At 46.2% G+C, this 20,701-nt stretch overlaps 1 protein-coding gene across 1 annotated transcript in view; it reads left to right on the forward strand.

Moving 5' to 3' along the window:
- MELK (maternal embryonic leucine zipper kinase) overlaps positions 1-20,701 on the forward strand; it is a 48,906-nt gene that overhangs the window by 17,501 nt on the left and 10,704 nt on the right. The window contains 7 exon segments of the mRNA XM_054986694.1: positions 890-958; positions 1,793-1,891; positions 11,144-11,230; positions 14,586-14,717; positions 16,163-16,291; positions 20,290-20,322; positions 20,324-20,504. Coding sequence (XP_054842669.1) covers positions 890-958; positions 1,793-1,891; positions 11,144-11,230; positions 14,586-14,717; positions 16,163-16,291; positions 20,290-20,322; positions 20,324-20,504 — 730 coding nt within the window.

Here is a 20,701-nt window from a genome sequence, read left to right on the forward strand (position 1 = left end):
TAGTAAGACAGGAGACAGCTTGGAATCGTCCCGCATTCTTGGTGCCAATGTTGCTGTGATTTTGCTGCGACTTTTTTTTTTAAATCTGATTTTAAATACTTCTGCAAGGTTGAAGTTCATCTTCCAATCAAATTGTTTCTGATTCTTAACTTGTACCCGGGCTTTTCCCCCCAGGAGGTACATGCTGGTACAGAGTAGCGGCACCTCTTTATGGAGTACCAGCCCCTCTTAACTCAGTTGAGACTCGGGCTGAGAGTGGAGAACATCATGAGTACTGGTACTTAAAAAAAAGAAAAGGGAAAAAAAGTGCTGCCTTGCATTTGAAACTTCTTGGCCTTTTGAGGAGTTAAAGAAAAGCACAGGGAAGAAAAATATGGTGGATTCCCACTCTGCATTGAGGCACTATACAAATGGAATAAAACACCCTTGACTGTCAAACTCCAGGGTGATGGTCTCTGATGATCAAATGCTATGATGCAAACTGGTTGGATGCGGGGGGCGGGGGGACACAACACCAGTCATATAAAGTGTTGGGGATTACATTGGCTATTAACACTGAATTTCATTCACGCTTCCTGATTCCGTACTTCCCAGAGTGAGAGAGGCTTCATGCCTAACCTTCTTGTCTGCTTCAGGCTTAATCTTTACCTGCCTCGACACCACTTCAAAAGCACCAATCACACACCAGTCATTTAAAGAGGCAACTTGGTTGCCCATCAGTGCTCAAACTCTGCTGCTGTCTGGCTTCAGGACTGACCCTGGAAAGTAATAGGCACTGTCTAGGCGGGGGGTATAATTGAATAATTGGTATAATTGAATGGAGCAGCAACTAGTAGAAGTTTTGCTATTTTGTCTGCTTGCGGTAATTTTAAACTCACTTTCTTGACAGAGGGGAAAATATGAGATTCCCAAATGGCTCTCACCTGGCAGTGAACTGCTTCTCCACCAGATGTTGCAGGTAATCTTCAAGTGCATCAGATGTCCCAGTATTCACTGCTGCCGAAATATTGCACAGTCGGTTTCTTTCTCTGCCTCATTTAGTAAACCCCTTCCTTTCCCGTAATGGTTTTTATAATACTAGAAGTGGTTAGGAGACTGAACTTGCAAGCTTCTTGGCACTTTGTTCTGAATGTGCATGTGTTTGGCTGTGACGGAGAACACTCAAAAGCCTTAGGTAAAGAGCATAGACAATTGCTGATCTTTTCTTCTGAATTTATATTTATTGATTCGGTATACTTTTCCACCACCTTCCTGCATAAAGCGCTCGAGGCAGCTTACAAGTGAGATGAAACAATTTTACAGAACTATTCTCGTTTCAGGGGGGCTCACAATTTTTGTTCTTGCAAATCTGTTCCAAAAATGGGGATTTTAAAACTTCAGAAACAGAAAAGCTTGAGCTTCCTAATGCAAGTAGGGCACAAGCTTTGTGCTGGCGGGTTCACTGGAGGGGCCTGATTCTCCTTCCGGCTACAATGACCTTCGTTTACGGAGGAGCAGCAGTTCTCCCTGACTGGCCACTGAAAAAATCTCACTATCTGTACCTTCAGCTGGAAGCAGGAAGGCCGGTTGTTGATTTTTTTTAAAAGTCTTTTTCTTGCACATGAAAGCAGAGAGACGAATGCCTAGAGCCTTAGGCCACTGGCATCTGAGCCAATGAGCTGTTCCTTTCCAGGTATCCTCAGCCATGAGAAGATAACTTTTAAAAGTTCAGCGGTGTTGAGGTATGTGGCCTATTTGTTTATGATCATGGTCCTGCTGTCTTTGGAAATGCTCTTCTCTGCTTGCCCACTAGGTGGACCCAAAGAAACGGATTACGGTTAAACATCTCTTAAATCACCCGTGGCTCATGCAAGGCTATTCCTTTGCTGTACAGTGGCAAAGTAAATACCCGGTGAGTAAAATAATTTGCTTGAAAAAGATGTGGGATTGAACTGTGCCACAAAACTGAGCTGAAAGAGGAGAGTGGGCCATCCTCCCTCCTGAAAGGGAGCATACACCCAACGTATCTTCTTGGTCCTGACTTTAAAACCAACAACCGACAACTCCCCTTCTGGAGAAATCAAACCGTATATACAAAATGTGCAAAATGTAATACAATATAACTGACACAATGCCTGACTTTTAAAACCTTGCCAAAAGAAAGAGAAGGGTGATGAGGGGCTGGTTCTGCTGCACAAGCCAGGCACAGTGCAACGCGCCTGTAATAGCAGCTGCTGGGGGGGGGGGCTGAGGCTGCGGGTCACCTGAGCTCAGGGCGGGGTTCCTGGGCGGCAGGGGGCTATGCTTGTCTTGCCAAAGAGCAAGAGATTATTTAGGATTTGATAGCAATAAGCATACCAGTGTGAAAGGAAAGCAATTTATTAAACAAAGCACGTAGAATACAAGAGAGACATAAATGCATCGTACATACAAAGAAATAACAGGGAACACATCAGCACAATAACAGCAGAACAGAGGAAGGATACCTATGCCGCCTGATGATTTACACTGCCAACTTCAGTTGTCTGGGACCCTGAAAGGCAACGAGCAGACTCCTGTGGCCAATTTGTGCCCAGCACGTTCCTGGTCCGTCTGGGCTGAAGTTCAATTTGAAAGGGATTTCACAAAGACTTATATAGGTTAAACTTACATATGCCCCTCCTCCCCCCGTACCTTAATCCTCCTCAAAAGAGGGATGATTAAAGAGAAGTTGACTGATTGTCACAAAGGGGAGGTTGAAGACCAAAACATGCTGCGTCCCAGGCCAGCTGATGCCAGTTCAAGAAATTATTGTCTGCCTATCCTTGGGGCCCGTTTGCTCGACCTCTTTGGACATCCTTGTACTCAAACCACCAGCAAGGCCGGAGCTTACATCAGCAGAGAATAGTATAGCTTAGCAAGGCATATTCAAGCAGGAGATCCTATTCAGGCCATGGCATGGACAGGGCAAGATGGCAGAACTTGTGATACACCAACTGTCTCCTCGATAGACAATATTCTTGCGCAATTTCCACTACAATGCTGATCAGATTTCCAACCAAGTTTGGCATCAAGATGGTTCTGTTGCGTAAGTGTAGCACGTTCTTCCCCTGTTTGAGACCCTGTGGGCTTATAGGCTAGAGGCAAATGGCAACAAGTTTATAGAACTCCTATACACTTATTTCTAGAACTATTGAAGGATGATTTGAAAATGTGCTGTATAAAATCTTGTTGGTATAAATGCAGTCATTAGTCTGGATATTGTTCTTTTAAAGCATACTGGGCTTTATTAAGAAAGAAACGACGATTGGATTCCAATAAAATCTAGTTTATACAGTAGCCATTTTCCAGTGTTTCTTCTCTTAAAAGTTGATATGAATATTTTCATGGAGGCACAGCTTTCTTAAAAAAAAAATGGTTCAGCTGCATTTTCGACCCCAGCTTAGAAACATTTCTGAATTTCTAATATTGAAACTTATTCGTAGAATAGAACATTGTGGCAAATGTTCTGAGTACTGGGGCCTTGGCAAAACATGAGGCTGATAAACAGGGTATAACCGGCAGGATTTGAGTCCTGTAGCACCTTAGAGACCACAAGATTTTCAGGGTGTAAGCTATCAAAGTCAGAGCTCCCTTCTTCAGGCCCCCTAATCTGAAATCTAGCTGCGAATGTGTTGAAGAGTGACCAGATGAAATTCTTCAGGCCTCTCAGTGTCCATTGAGTGTCACTGTTTCTCTTCTGGAGAACAAGCTGTGTGTTTGTTTGGTGCCTAACTCTGTATTTTCAGCAGATTGTGTTTCAGTTTTGTTTCCTCCATCCACTCCCCAAACGAACAATGTATTACCATTCTAAGATCTACAGCAGATTATCCGCAACTCCTTGCTTGAATTTAGAATCAGCAGTTCAGTAGCTCAGGCACGAAGAACAAGTTGGAATACTCGTTCTCGACATGTAGAAATTCTTGTGACTGAGGCTATACTGTTTTTGTACCTCTTTCCCCTAGAACAATCTGTCAGCTTGTGGCTAGATAAGGCTCTTCCTACAGGTTCCCTCTCAAAAGCAAACAAGAGTCCATTGTTTGAACAAGGAAACTTTACTGCAGAAAAGGTCCATTATAGTCCACTGTCCTGAATAGGAGACTCAGGATGGTACATAGTCATTGTTACCAATGAAGGGCAAAGCATGAGGTACAGAGTAACAGTTCCCATCTGCATCAGCCTCCCCCCACAGTTCTCAAAACAACATCTTTCAGTCTTGGGAAGCTGCTCTCCGTCAAGGCCAATGCTTGGTGGAACGGTGTTAGACAAAACAGTCTCCTCCGGTGGGAAAGCTGCCTGGGAACTGGTGCACCTGCGGGGAAAGTACTTAGACACTAGAAGCGTTAGAAAATGGAGTCAGTACAGTTAAATATACACTGGACCTGACATTCTGCCCCCCTTAAAACAGATCCCCCCCTGGTTTATATGGGTAACGAGTATGGAAAGCTTTGGTTTATCTAGGAGCATGAACATGTACAGAGTTCACCCACTCATCGTATCCAGAATCAAAGTCCTTCCACCTAATGAGGTAAAAAAGTTGATTTTGTTTGAGTTTAGAGTCCAAAATTTGTTGCACTTCATAGTGTATTTGGTCGTCTATTAAAGTTGGAATGGGTGGAGCTTTGATGTGCCACTTGTTGTCGGTGGGAGCTCTTTTAAGGAGACTGACATGAAATGTATCATGAACATGGCGCAAGTTCTTGGGTAAATTTATAACAACAGTCACTTTATTGATTACTTTGCGCACAGGGAAAGGTCCAAGGAACTTTAACACTAGTTTGCGGCTTGTCTGAGCTAATTTCAGATTTTTGGTGGAAATATAAACATGATCTCCAGGTTGTAAATCCCATTCGGCCGCACGATGGCGATCTGCGTACTTTTTGTAATCCAGTTTGGCCTTCTCGAGGTGTTTTTTAATGAGAGTCCAGTGCTGCGTGGCCTCCCCCCACCAGGAAGATACATCAGGCGAACTAGAGGAATGGAGAGGGGGAGTGTCCAACGGGAAGGGATTGAAGTGAGCTCCATATACAATTTTGAAAGGGGCCTCCCCAGTGGAAGCATGCACACTGTTGTTGTATGAGAACTCAGCTAAAGGAAGAAGGTCCACCCAATTATCTTGTTGGAAATTAATGTAGCAACGAAGGAACTGCTCTAAAATCTGATTAGTTTTTTCGGATTGTCCGTCGGTTTGTGGGTGGTGGCTTGAGCTGATTCCTTGCTCAATATTCAACATTCGCAAAAGCTCCCGCCAGAAGTTGGCAACGAACTGTCCGCCGCGATCCGAAATCACCTTGGACGGAAAAGAATGTAATTTTACGATGTGTTTCAAGAATAAATCCGCCAGTTTCCGAGCGGTGGGTATAGCAGTACATGGAATAAAATAAGCTTGTTTGGAGAACAGATCTACCACGACTAAAATGCAATTATGTCCTTTCGAAAGGGGTAAATCAGTGATAAAGTCCATCGATATTATTTCCCACGGTCTGTTAGGCGTTTCCAATGGTTGTAAGAGGCCTGGAGGTTTCCCTTTTCGGGTTTTGGCGCTGAGGCAAATGGGGCAGGAGCTAACGTATTGGGAAATGTCTTTGCGCATGCCCGGCCACCAGAACTGCCGTTGTATTAGATGCAACGTTTTCAGATACCCATAATGACCAGCAGTGGGGGCATCGTGACATCGTTGTAATACCTCCCGTCGGAGGCTGTCAGGGACATAAAATTTGTTTCCCGCTAGCCAATCCCCCTGTGGAGATTGAGTCAGTTTGCTTTTAGGCGCCTTATCCCCCTCTCTTTCCACCTCAGCTTTAAGTTTCGATTTCCACTCCTGGTTATGCGGGAGGGGCTGGCTTGCGCGGCTGCGGGTAGTCACCACGCCTCCCAATTGCGTAGGGGAGAAGACCGTGTCTACAGTCTCCTCCCGTTTGCTTTTGTGTTGGGGCATGCGCGATAGGGCGTCTGCAAGAAAGTTAGTCTTGCCCGGGAGGTAATTTAGAGTGAAATTGAATTTGGAAAAGAATTCTGCCCATCGTAATTGTTTGGCATTCAGTCTGCGAGGGCTTCGAAGGGCCTCCAGATTTTTATGATCTGTCCAGACCTCGAAGGGATATCGCGCCCCCTCCAGCCAATGTCTCCAGTTAGTGAGGGCTGCTTTTACTGCAAAAGCTTCCTTCTCCCACACATTCCAATTCCTTTCTGTTTCTGAAAATTTCCTTGACAGGAATGCACAAGGCCGTAGTTTCCCATCCTCCCCCTTCTGCAATAATACCCCTCCTATCGCCGTATCGCTGGCGTCGACTTGTACTATGAAAGGGTAATTTTCGTTGGGGTGGCAGAGGATGGGTTCTGTTACAAATTGCTCTTTCAGGCATTCGAAAGCAGTTTGGCAATCGGATGTCCATTGTATCTTGGAGGAGGGTTTTTTAGCCTGGTCCCCTTTATTTTTTGTCCTTAACAATTCGGTTAAGGGGAGCGTGATTTGGGCAAAGTTTGCTATAAAGTCTCTATAGAAGTTGGCAAAACCCAGGAAGGACTGCAGTTCTTTGCGGGTGGTGGGAGTTTGCCATTCTTGGATTGCTTGTATTTTGGCTGGATCCATTTTTAACCCCTCCTGGGAGATACAGTACCCAAGGTAAGTGAGTTCAGTTTTGTGGAATTCACATTTGGACAGCTTAATGGGTAGTTTATTATTCATCAAAGTGGACAGGACTTTTTGCACCATTTGGATGTGTTCCTCCTCTGAGTCCGAATAAATTAATACATCATCAAGGTACACCACTACACCTTTATAGAGGAATTCGTGTAGAACTTCATTTATCATGGACATGAATACAGACGGGGCTCCCGCCAATCCAAAGGGCATAACTAAGTATTCATACTGTCCGAGGGGTGTATTAAATGCGGTTTTCCACTCATCCCCTGCCCTGATACGAACGTGGAAGTAAGCATCTTTTAAATCTAATTTTGTAAAGATCTTACCTTGGGCCACGACGTTGAGAAGATCTCGGATGAGCGGGATGGGATAGGCGTTGTTGGTGGACACAGCATTAAGTCCTCTGAAGTCCGTGCACAGCCGAAGTCCCCCATCTTTTTTCTTCACAAAGAGTACCGGAGCTGCATGGGGGCTATTGGCTGGGCAGATGAACCCTCTTTGTAGATTGGTGTCGATGAATTTTCGGAGTTCTTCTCGTTCATGGAGACTCATGGGATAAAGTCGCCCTTTGGGCAATGAGGCTCCAGGCACAATCTCCACCGCACAGTCCGTTCGTCGGTGTGGGGGTAAAGTATCAGCCTCTTCTTCGGAGAAAGCATTCAAAAAGGGCCAGTACGGTTCGGGTATTTGGTTTATTTCTTCTTGGGTGAGAAGGGCCTTCTCGGTGTGAGTTGGATCTCTACCCCAGTTTTGGTTCCAGCGATGGTTTTTACAGTTGGCGTGGCGGAAGGTGACGCATCCTTCTGCCCAATTTATGTAGGGATTGTGATCACATAGCCACTTACTGCCTAGGATTAACGGGTATTTGGCAGTGGAGCTGATGACAAAAGATCTTTTCTCCCAGTGTTGGCCCATGCCGGTGATTACTGGAATGGTTTCAGTGGTAACAGGGTTCATATTGGTGCCATCCATTTGTTCAAAAATTACTGGGTTTTGTAATTCACGAGTTGGTAAAACTAGTCCGTTGACTAGGGCTGGGGCGATGATATCTCCTGAGCAGCCCGAGTCGATGAGGGCTTGCACTCGAATGTGCATCTTTCTATCCGGGTTAAGTAAAGTCACAGGCATGAATAAGATGGACCCAGGTGGCCGGTTCCGCGCAGGGACGGGCTTGGGGTGGATCTGTCGTTTGGGCCCTTTTACGACAGATCCATCTCGTTTCCCGACTGGGGGCTTTCCGGATTTACCTCAGCGTTTGGGGAAGCGGGGTCGTATTCCATAACTTCTTCCGCTTCCAGCCCTCTGTCTGAGGCGGGCCTTTGGGAAGCGCCGCGGCCTCTGTTCGCTCGTGGCGCGGGAACCGGGCGTTGGAGAGTAGGAAATGGAGCAAGGGTTGGACGCCGTAGTTGAAGCGGGGGTCTTTGCACAGGCCGGTAGGGGCATTGTGCTGCAAAGTGACCGGCTTGTCCGCATTGCAAACACAGCCCTTGTTGCCATCTAGCATCTCTCGCTCCACGAGTGGCGTATCCAGCTCCCCGTCCTCCCTTCTGTAGGGTCAAGGGTCTTCTTTGTTCCGTTTGTTGTTGTTGTTCAACCAAACGGACTTCCAAAATGCGATTTTCGACTTCGCATGCAAGTTGGATCCAACCTAACAACGTAGGAGGATTGTCCTGCATAAGGGCTCTGTCCAGAAGTCTCGGGTTTAGCCCTTGCTTGAACAGGATGATTTTGGTGGACTCCTCACACCTAGGGCATTTGGCAGCTAATTGTCGGAATTTCGTAATATAGTCTCTTGCCGACATGCTGCCTTGTTTAATAGCTTGCAATTCTGTTCGGGCCCTGGTTTCCTCTAAGGGGTCTTCATATTGTGCTCGAATAGCATCCACCAACCCCTGGAGAGTATTGAGTTCCGGGGCCCCTATATTGTATAGACCTACATACCAATCCGCCGCTTTGCCTTGTAAGCGGGAGCCAAGATGTTCAATTTGACTGGCCTCGCTGCCGAAGAGATGTCCCCATCGGTTGAAGAATTGCACGACTTGCACTAGGAAAAATCCCAGTTTGGAGGGATCCCCATCAAAAGTAGCTTCCAGTTTCACCCAGCCCATCGGGAGGTCTTGTCTCGGTGCCGGTGCTGGGTAGAAGTCCGTCGGAAGCATCAATGGTACTTGAGGGACGAGGGGAAGTGGTTGGGGACCCGGTTGTGGTAGCGGCGCTGGTTGCGCTGGCGGCGGCATCACCGGCTGAGCTGGCGGTGGTGGCCTCGGCTGGGCTGGCGGTGGCGGCCTCGGCTGGGCTGGCGGTGGCGGCCTCGGCTGGGCCGGTGGCTGTAGCCGTGGTCGGGCAGGCTGCTGCAATCTTGGTCGAGCTGGTGGTGGCAATACCGGAGGTGCCGGCAGTAGCGGTTGAGGTGGAGGTGGCCGTTGCGGTTGAGTAATGACCGGCCGCTGAGGGGTGGGTTGGTGGGGTCGTAGTGGTGTAGGTCCCACCGGTTGGTTCGGAGGTGGTAACACGGGTTGATCAAGTGGCAAACGTATCGGTTGCTGCAAAGGGGTTAGTTGCGGTCGGAGCGGAAGGGGCCGCAGCGGCGAAGGCCTTATGGGTGGTGGGCCACGCGGGCTTGCCCCTCCCGGCGTCGTGACTCTGGGAAGCAGAGGCTGGTCTTGAGGTGCCGGTAGACCGTCCCTCGGGGTTAGTTGAATGGGGACCACTTCTAGCGGTTGTTGCGGCAATTCCTCCCCAGAAGGAGCCGGAGGCTCTTCCGTCTGAGCCGGCCGAACCGTTGTTGGAGAAGCAGGAGGGGGTATCACCGTCGTCTCGGTTGGACGGGTTGGCCCTTCTTCCCCTTCTCCAGGCACCTCAGCTGGAGTCTCCTCGGGAGGTGTATCCCCGTCTGATTTAGGGGGTTCTGTTGGAGTCTCTCCGGGTGCCTCAGCTGGAGTATCCCCGCTAGGCGGAATTTCGTCTAATCTAGGGAGTTCCGCGGGCGGTTCTCCCGGTTCTCCACCGTCCTCCACTGGATAGGACATAACGCTTTGGAGGGTGGCTATTTGTACAGCCATTTCTTCAGGTGAAAGTCTCTCTCCTGCCCCCATCGCTGAGATTAGGTGAATGGCATAAGCCAAACTTTCCTCCATATCGATCAGTCTAGCTTCCAACTGTTGCATTCGGCTTGGACCCGGTTGCCCCATAACGGAACCTCCCTCGGTTGTACTCACCGGGGAAAACGGCCCCCAAGGCGGAGGATCTCCTTGATCGACTCTCGATCTCGCTGCTAGAATTCCTTTGGCTAGACCCGTCACTGCCGAGATGCCGGAATCTACAGCATGGGTGCGACTTTGCATCTGCACCCAACTTTGTTCAGGAACTTCCGTTGGCTCTTTCCATGGGGCAAGTTCCGAATAATCCCAACTCAGGGCGCCGCGGCGGGATGTATTCCCGTCCGTCTGTTCGGTCGTCCTGTTCCAAAACAGCCACGGTTGGCTGCTATCCAGCTCAGGGACAGTCCCTAGGCTTCGGCGCCCGTCCATCGAAACTCTAGGATGTAGTCCTCCGGCCCGGCACTCTCGCGTTTCTCGGGGTCTGGCTCCCCACTCCGACGGGGTGGGTAACGAGATCAAGGGGAGAGCGGCAGCCGTCGGCCTGGTCCCCTCACTGCCGAGGTCGATGAGAGGCGGTGTAGAAGTCGAAGCTCCGGCCCCGACTGACACCGGTTCTTGAGATTCTTGGGGTTGCGCTGTTTGACTGTCGGGGGACGCATACGGATCAAACAAGGGATCCTTGTCCGGGACTACCTTGGATTCCGCTGGGCCCGACTCAGGCATGATTGGTAACAAAATGTCAGCTTGTGGCTAGATAAGGCTCTTCCTACAGGTTCCCTCTCAAAAGCAAACAAGAGTCCATTGTTTGAACAAGGAAACTTTACTGCAGAAAAGGTCCATTATAGTCCACTGTCCTGAATAGGAGACTCAGGATGGTACATAGTCATTGTTACCAATGAAGGGCAAAGCATGAGGTACAGAGTAACAGTTCCCATCTGCATCAGCCTCCCCCCACAGTTCTCAAAACAACATCTTTCAGTCTTGGGAAGCTGCTCTCCGTCAAGGCCAATGCTTGGTGGAACGGTGTTAGACAAAACAGTCTCCTCCGGTGGGAAAGCTGCCTGGGAACTGGTGCACCTGCGGGGAAAGTACTTAGACACTAGAAGCGTTAGAAAATGGAGTCAGTACAGTTAAATATACACTGGACCTGACACAATCAGGTGTAGTCAAAACTGAGTTTACATTATTGTGGGCTTCTTTTAAGAAAATGTACAAATGTGTGCTTAAATTAGAGAAAGTGTATTTGGGTTTGCAGGTTAAGAAAAGCAAAGTGATTGGGTGCCTAAGTGATCAAATGTAAAAATAAATATACCGTGGGGAAGAGGTGTCAGAGGTGCACAAAGCCATAAGACTGAACATCAGCAAGTAAACATTAATACCAAGGTGGATTTCTTTTCAGCTTGGGCATCTTGATGACGACTGCATCACAGAGCTTTCAGTGTTCCACAAATGTAGCCGAGAAAGAATGGCAAACATTATTTCGGAGGTAAAGTTTGACTCTAATAATGGTTCTTGAACTAGACAAATGGGCCCAAATGGATTTGCTCGCATATCTTAATATCCTCCTGTTTCTGAAAGCTGAGATCTCCGTTTTTATTCAAGTCTAAGCCCTGAAATACCTTTTCACTCTTCTGTCTGTTGCTTTTGCTTACTTAGAACTGTCCTTGAATAGCTTTGAATTTTAAAAAAGTTCAAAATTAAATGTGGCTGATGAGAGCTGTAAGTGATTTTGGCTCCCCCTGGCATTAACCCTGTGGTTTTCAAACTGTTCCTAGAAATTTGGGGGGGGGGGGATGTAGAAGCTTGCTTGACCTTTTTCTTGGAAAGAGACTGTTCCCATCATCATTGTTCTTCTGCTGCAGTGTGAAGCTGTGGGCCCTTTGGGGTGATTTTGTAGGCTGTTCGCCTGGGACAACAGTTGGATCAATTTTCTTGAACGTGGCGTGAACTCTACAAAGTAATCAGAATCCTGTGCCACACACAGATACTTCAATGAACAAATCAGATTTTAAAAACATTTTAATCTCTCACTTTAAGGACCTTGGGGCAGATCACATTGTCTTCCTGTGTTCCCCTTTTTGTTGTCATCCCCACAACATTCTGTGCAGGAGTTCAGGATGAGAAAGGAGGACGGTCCCATGGTCCCTTGTGAGCTTCACGATTTTTTACACTGCTGGTGGCACTGCCCAGTTATCCAGCTATTTGGGGGACAAATTTTATTGGAGATAAAGATAATTACAGGATGTAACTTGCCAGCCCTACCTGAAGCAGTTTTGCTACCTTACTGTCCAATGTTGAATTGCTCCAAAATAAAAGCTGCATCAGCTACAACTCTCCTTGCCATTGCAAAAATCGCAATTGCGAAAAAAATGGAAGGAAAACAGGGCCCGACACTACAAATGTGGCATAATAGCTTGTGGGAGCATTTCATTCAAAGCAAAAGTATGAGTACTTCAACTAGGCCGAATCTGGAAACTTATCAAAGGTCTTTCCAAGAATTTTGACTCCCAGTGGTGGATTATCTTTCTGAACAAGAAGTGGTTGCAGCAGATCCATATTTTTGAGATCGATTTTTTTTTTTTTTTACGTCTGGTAATGTCCTAAATGCCTGTCCAGTGTCTATTTAGCAATGCCGAAGTCTGAAGGGATTCAGTAGGTTGTACAGGTTGCCTTTTTTGTCATTGTCAGTCTTTGTATGGTGCAGGTATTAATGTTGACGTCATGTTGTACAATTTTTATTAATAAATTTTTTGGGGAATTAAAAAATGACAGAATGGTATTTGAATCTTGGTATGTCCATTAGAAAAATTTCTATCAAGATTTTAAAAACTGCTGCTTCAGAAAATTGGCATAAGGAAATAGCTAGAGGTGCTATCTATAATTTTTTTTTTAAAAAAAAATTGTTTTCACAGGGAGGGCTAGTCAGACCTTTGGACACAATAAGTTGTAAGAACCTTTGTCAACAGATATTTTTTCCGTCTGCAAAATGCATTGGGACCGTGGGCCATAAATGTCGCTCACATCCTTCAAGCCTTGCCCTGTTTCTCGGAAACATTGGTGTGAGCTGACACTGTGAAAGGCCCTGCTTTCAAGGAAAACTTTGCACTCCTGATGTGGAGTCACTGCACATTGCAGGAGGGTTTCCAAGTGCTGCCTCATGGGCGCTCAGTCCAGGCTTGCTGGACATTTCCATTGTTCAAGAATGCACTCGGGAATCCTTCTGTTGCTGGGGCACCGGAGGCAGTGCTAGGCATGCTGTCCTCTTCAGGGTATCTTGTTCCCTTTGGGATCTTCTGACGGGGGAAGCCCAGATATCTTTCTAAGGATTGGCAGGGTCCCCTGGCATACTCCTCGAAAACCAACCAACCGGAGTGCCTGCAAATAAGCTGGTCCACACACCTCACCAAGGCCACACAGAATCCATTACGGGGTTTTCGTACCTCTTGAAAGGGTTTTTTTTTGTTTTTGTTTTTTACAAACCTAAATTCTTACGACTCAGGCCGTGCCTTCACAGCAATCAACTGCTTATTTCATGGTAAGAATCTGCATATTTCATGGCACATTGACTTGAACAGTACAGACTGTTTTACAATTAGAAAATTAATGCAGCAGAATCTTGAAGCAGAAGGTGAATTTCACAGAAATCGGTGACCATGGTGGAGGAAAAAAGCAGTCTTAATGGAGTCTTGAGTCTAAATTGTCCAACTTACTCAAATGGACAACTTTTTTTTATAACCTCCTGCTGCTGCTGCTGCTAAGTTTTCTAGCTTTTAGCATGTTTTTATGTTGCTGCTTAAGCTTGAGTTTCTGGTAAATCACCTTGATTTTTCTGTGGGAGGGTGTGTGGTATGAATAACTTACGGGCCAGGACGTACCAGGAAAAATATCAGCGTCCTAGAAACGTGCACTTTCCTAATCTCATAGAAAGAGTCTACAATATAGCAAACGTTTCTAGTGGAGGCAAGCTGTGTGTGTGCTTAACTAGTTTGGGGTCCACAAATCCATATGCACATTAAGCATTGTCATTTGAATCTTCATGCCTTTATGTATTTTCTCAGTAGATACTAATACTACAACTACTATCATGTGGCGGGTCTGTGATATTTTTTTGAGGTTAAAAAGGGGTCCTCATACACAAAAGTTGGGAACTGGTGATCTACATCTTAGAAAAGCTAGGGTACAAAATATACATTTTATGAGGGGGTTTCGAAATCATACCCCCCCCCCCGAATTCTGTAAGCATTCAGGGGCTCTGAAGAGTCTGAGTTCTCTTCCCCCTTGTTGCAAGTGACACTTGGTAAGGGTTGCCAACTCCAGACTGGGGAATTCCTGGATATTTGGGAGCAAAACCTGGGGAGGGGAGAGCTCAGCAGGGATGTGATGTCATAGAATCCTTCTGAATTCTGAAGCTGCCGTTTCCTTCAAGGAATCGGGTCTCTGTACACCCGTTGTAATTCTAGGAGAACGCCAGACCCACCTGAAGGTTGGCAAGGCTGCACTCATTTGCTCTCTATATTCTGCCTCCTCTCCAGCACTTTCATTCGGTCATTTTTTAAAGGTTTCTTCTTTTTTTTTACTCTCTTTTCAGGGTAACTTACAAAGTCATCTCTTTCTGCATGTCTGGGAAATCCCTAAGTAGATATAGAGTTCTCCCATCTGGGCGGCAGGTGGCTTCATTTTGCTGCTTTTCATCATCGGAACAGGGGCCGGGTACTTTCATACTAGCTATAGCCATGCCACTTTAATTCCACTGGGATTTACTCGTGTGATCTTCAAGGTAGCTCCTGCTGTTCAAAGGGCAGTGGCTGAAACGGTAACCTAGGTCCTTCTTGTATTCTTAGTGGAAATACGACCACACGTCTGCAACGTATCTCTTGCTTCAGTCCAAGAAAGCTCATGGCAAGCCCGTTCGTCTGAGGATTCCTTCTTTAGTGTGCGACTCCATGAATGTCACTCCAGGCAGAGAGAGGAAGGTGAGTTATTCTTCCACATATTGTGAGGAGAAACCAAAAGCAGCATGTCAAGATGAGGAGTCTTGAAAGCTTGATGCGTGTTTTTGTCGACAATAAACCACAGGGCTGAATGGAGGGCAGCTCAGACTGTCGCTCAGCGAGTGTTCTGGTTTAAGTATGGCAAAGTGATAAAGCGTAATAATTGCAAAATACTGTGTGTGAGGAATGGTGTCTGTTCCATTGCCCAAGCTGCACGTCCCACCCTGTCTCTCACTGGTTACCAGGCTGGGCCTGGCAGCCTTCTGCAAACCTTCCAAGTCAAACAAGCAGTCTGCAATCTATTGTGGGCAGGTCTCCTCTTAGATGCCAGAGGTGAAAACTAAGCTCTAGGCTTAGCGACGCATGGTGCAAAAAAAATATTCATCCTCTTAAAACAGCTGCCTTTCTCATAGCTTGCCTTCCTCTTTTAATGTAATTGTCCCTAATCTATTGATTTATTATTAGTTTGTCATTTGTAGTCTGCCTTTCTCATTGAGACTCAAGGCAGATTATGTAGTGTGAGATTAGTACAGCCAATATCAAGGGCATTTCAATAAACAACGCCACAGGATAAATAAATGCAAGCTTACAAAGATGTAACATTAGTAGAAATCTGATATAGAGTTGAAGAAATGCTGGAACAGAGCATAAGCGATTCTAGGACTGACATTAGACAATATAGAACTACCCAGTAGGATAATCTTAGTTGTTTATGGTTCTAGCTCTTCTTTCACAAAGGTCTCTCTAACTTAGTACCCCCCCCCAAAAAACCCTTGCCCTGTTTAGATATATTTGACAGTAATGCAAAAACCTCAATCCTTGGGAAAAGTAGTTCAATAATGGTCTTCACTTTGAGGATTGATCTGGTTTGGTTAAAAAAATTGTGCCTGGGCTTCCCCCACAAACTTTCAAAGGACAGTTGCACCATTCTAGTTCAGAGCAGTAGCACGCATACTGTTCACTAGCCCTTTCCGTGAACCTCACTGGGCAAAGGGGAGGAGGCTTTTTAAACCTGCTGATTCCCAGCTCCAGATGGTCTGAATCGTAGGAGCAAGCCAGGCACCCTTGCTTGCCAGGCGGAGCAGCTGTGTCTTCAGGAGGGGCCAAACCCTCCCTAGCCAACTGACACGGGGGCGGTGAGCACACATGAGTTCATGCGCAGGGAGGAGCTGGCCCAGGAGCTGAAGGAGCTGGCCGTCCCTGCTCTGAGCACCTTGGTCGTGCTCACAGAGAGAGTAACATTCCTATTCTACAAGGAAGCTCAGTCTTATGACGGGAAATTGCTATGACAGAAACGAAGGCTTTATTTTGTACAAGTGAAAATGAAAACATGTTCCAGGTGGGGTGGTAAACCTGTTGGCCCGCAGCCCAGTGAGGGGTTCTGGAAAAGCACTAATCTAAATACACTCAAACGTCTTTTCTAACAGTTCAAAAAGACTTTGTCTTTTGAAGATGCTCCAGACTGTAGTGAAAAGCCTGCTGCGTTTGGATCCTTGGAGTTTCTAGGCTCTTTCGAAGCTCAGCCTGTGCCGTGTATTACGCCCAAAGCCAAGCAGGTATCTATAGTTGTGAGATGCTTTTAAACCAGTCACATCCTCAGTAACTGTGTAGCAGCAGGTTTGTATTCTGTTAAAACAGTCGCACAGAGAAAGATGGAGGTGGTCTCCCTCACCTTCAGCTGACTTGACTTCAGGGACACTTGGAAGATTTTGTTTTGAAGTCAGTTATAAGGGGAAGAAGAATCCCCAGCTTTGTACATGCTCAGAAGGCAACATGAAGATCTTGCCACTTTTGACTCCAGGCAATGATCTTTGTCCTTCTGGTCCCAATGAACAAGGCTCTCTCTAATGCTGAGCCTTGAAAATGCTCAGAAAATAAGAATTCTTGCAGCCTCCTGAGTTTCTCTCAGGCTTGGTGTTACAGAAATGAGCCCTCGTGATACTGCCCAGCACAAAAGTGGGGAGAAGTGGTGAAGGGGGGCTTGCATTTTGGGGCTAGGCCGGGCATCAGCCCTAGTGGGGTACTCCACAAGACTTATGCCTGCTGGAGGTGGAGCAGGGCAATGGCTAGGTAGGATCCTGAAGTCCCCCAAAATGTTTTCACCTGCTAGATGGGCTAACTGCAGTATCTTTCGCCCTGATGGCCCCTGCTCAGAATATAACTGACCAAAGCCTAGAAATAACAAAAAGGAAACCTTGGAGAAAAGGATATCTGTAAAGCTTTATTTTTATATTCAACTGTAACACAGTACAGCTTACAATACAAATGGCAGTATTTATGCAGGTTTAACAGAATTCTTCCAGCATTGCAAGATCTAGTCTCGGTGGCTAAATTTTTAAAAAGTAATTGTTACAGTAACATAAGTTTTCCCCAGCAAGGAAAAGGGTGACTAACTAGTTCTTCTGCTGAATAGCCTGTTACCATAGCCAAGAGCGGAGCAACGACTTCATCTATAACTCCTTTTCAAAAATAATGCCATGTGGGATTGGATCCAACACAGCATGTCTGGGGGCACAAGGATTTTTTTTTTAACTTGGTCCCTGGGGCATGTTTGGGAGGTGGAACATGTTGGGCAGCTCTCCTTGTGCCCCTGAAAACAACAGCCTCTGGATCCAAACCAAGAACTTTGTCACCCCTTTGCAACAAAGGCACACGATCATGCAAAGGAATTGGCTTGTAACAACATTCAGAGGTTGCTGATGGGCAAAACTTTGCAATATGTTAATATAGCAAAATGCTAATATAAAAATTGTCCCATATTTTAGTTTAAAAGGTGCTTTTTAAATAGTTTGCATGCTTGTCACGTACTGAGAAGCTTAGATCTAGGTTTTGGCAATCTTCATTGACCTGCCTGGCCGATAACTTCCTTTTTCAAATGGTGGAGGAAGCTACAAGGGGCTTGACCATACTAGACTTAATATTAACCAACAGGGAAGAATTGGTAGATGGGATGAAGGTGGTGGGGACCTTAGGGGGAAGTGACCATGTCCTCCTTGAATTCCAGTTGCTGTGGGGGGGGGGGCAAGGAAGTTCGTAGCCTGATAGGTTAGATTTTCGTAGGGCCGACTTCAATGAACTCAGAGGCTTGATGAGAGTCATTCCGTGGGGGAGTGTGCTGGAAGGGAAAGGAGCGAGTGAAGGGTGGGCTCTTCTCAAACATGAGCTTTTGCAAGCTCAAGCCCTCACTGTTCCAGCAAGATGGAAATATTGTAAGGGCTCTAAGAAACCGATGTGGATGAACAGAGAGATGTGGATGCACAGAACGCTCTGTCTAATGAGATCAGGGCCTGGCAGGATTTATTGACTTTTTGCTGGGCCTGTAAGACAGAGCTGTTCTGCCAGGCGTATGGTTGATGCTAGGTGAGGCCCCCCTGTCCAGTCGAGCATGGTCTGTGCCCTCCCCACTAGCGACATCCTCCGTCTGTTGAGTTTCACTGTAAATGCTCTAGTGAAGGTGAAAGGGAGGTGCCTTGTGTATGCGTATAGTGCATTTTATTATGCTGCTGAGTATATGTATATGTATGTATTTTAAATGTTAGGATATTTATATATTTATAATTTTAAACTGTGTAAATTGTCAGATGCATTTTAAATGTATATAAATTGTAATCCGCCCTGAGCCTGCTGGCATGGGGAGGGCGGAATATAAATTAAAATTAAATTAAAGCTGTGGACTGGATTATAGGACAGTTCAGTGGATAGGGAACTGGTTAGAGAACCGCACCAAAGAGTGGTGGTCAACGGCGTTTCATCAGATTGGAGGGAGGTGTCCAGTGGGGTGCCGCAGGGCTCGGTTTTGGGCCCGGTACTTTTCAATATTTTTATCAACGATCTGGATGAAGGGGTAAACGGGCTACTCATTAAATTTGCTGATGATACCAAACTGGGAGGAGTGGCAAACACCCCCAAAAGAGTCAAAATTCAACAAGACCTGAATACTCTGGAGAAGTGGGCGGTTGTGAACAGGATGCAATTCAACATAGATAAGTGCACAGTATTACATCTGGGCCACAAAAATGGGAAGCACAAATACTGGATGGGGGATACACTTCTGGGCAGTAGTCTATGTGAAAGGGATCTTGGGGTAAGAGTGGACTGTAAACTGAATATGAGCAGTCAGTGTGATGCGGTGGCAAAAAAGGCTAGTTCAGTCTTGGGTTGTATCAAAAGGGCCATTGCATCGAAATCGCAGGAGGTCATAGTCCCTCTCTATACTGCCTTGGTCAGGCTGCACCTGGAGTATTGTGTGCAGTTCTGGAGGCCTCACTTCAAAAAGGATGTGGACAAAATCGAGAGGGTGCAGAGGAGAGCAACAAGAATGATCAGGGGTCTGGAGACTGAGCCCTACGAGGAAAGGCTGAGGGCCTTGGGAATGTTTAGTTTGGAGAAGAGGAGGTTGAGGGGGAACATGATTGCTCTCTTTAAATATTTGAAAGGCTGTCATTTGGAGGAGGGCAAGGAGGTGTTCCAGTTGGCAGCAGAGGCTAGGACTCGAAGCAAGGGGCTTAAATTGCATGCAGAAAGGTACCGCCTGGATATTAGGAAAAACTTTTTCATGGTCAGAGTAGTTCAAAAGTGGAATCAGCTGCCTTGGGAGGTGGTGAGCTCCCCCTCACTGGGAGTTTTCAAGAAGAGGCTGGATGAATATTTGTCAGGGATGCTTTAGGCTCCTCCTGCATTGGGCAGGGGGTTGGACTAGAAGGTCTGTATGGCCCCTTCCAACTCTGTGATTGTGTGATCACAAATACGTTGTTTGACAAATATTCAGGCTTTCTTAGAATTTGAAGCCAGTAATGGTGGGCTAGAGAACCCAGAAAAAGTAAAAACATCCATTGTGGTCCAAACAAAATCAAGAGCAACGAAACCTGTGTAATACCTTTTATGAGGACAAACCAAATTGAAACAAAACATTCTGCAAGCTTTTGTGTGCAGCAGAACTCTTCAGGCTGTATGTTAAAATTTAAGAAGGTAAAGGGTAGAAAGCAGTTTCTTCAGCCATGATGTTAAGACTTGATTTTACATATAGTGGCTGAAGAATGCAAGCCATAGCTTTGCTGATGTCATGATATCACCTTATAGCACATTCTCTGGGAAACTGAATTAAGTTTCTGTTCTGTTGTCCATTCTTTGTTCTTTTATAGAACTGTAGTCCACCCAAAGTTGTCCCAAATGCCAAACAAGAAGCACACTTCCCTTTGCTCTCAGCTTGCAGATTTTGTCCCTGTTTTTAGAGAATCCAACATTGTTAATTTCGTAGGAATTTGCTTATACGTGCATCTTTGAGTGCTAAAGAGGTAGAACTAGAGGATGGTTCACAATACAAATAGCCAAAATTGTATGGCTGTAATCTTTCCAATAACTGCTAATGGTCATAATTCCACCTCAGGTTTTGGGATGGGGGCACTTGAATACTTGATAGGGAATCCTGCCCCACTAGGCTGTGTCCTATCTAACAGGGGCCATAGGCCATTAATGTGGGTCTTGGCTTGAGACGTGAAACTTCAGTGGGTTAAATAACAATTGAATCTTAATGGGAATTTTTTTTTTTTGAAAGCATTGTGTATTCCTGGATGGTGGAGAGTTCACGCCACCCGCTTCCTCCTATGCCAAGAAGAGGCGCATCAAAGAAAAATGCCAACAAGGAGAACTCTAATGCTACAGTTGCAGCCAAGTTTGATCCTTTTATGCTGCCTGCTTCCAAGACACCAACATGGGCCGTGAGTGAGAAACGACTGCTGACCACCCCGAATCATCCACTTCCTTCTGAAGGTATGGGGATTGTGTAGGAACCATGCTGCTGCTCTCAGTAGTGGATGGATTTGGTGGCAGCTTCGTGCGGGCTTCTGTTGACATCTGACAGGGTGTCCATTCCTGCTGCTTGAAAACGTGTATGCCCCATAATCCTTCAGCTCGTGCCCTGATGTGGAATAGTATCCAGCTATTTGTTGGCAGAGTGCCTATGCAGT

Source organism: Eublepharis macularius, chromosome 8 (genome assembly GCF_028583425.1).
Source record: "Eublepharis macularius isolate TG4126 chromosome 8, MPM_Emac_v1.0, whole genome shotgun sequence".
NCBI classification, from domain to species: domain Eukaryota; kingdom Metazoa; phylum Chordata; class Lepidosauria; order Squamata; family Eublepharidae; genus Eublepharis; species Eublepharis macularius.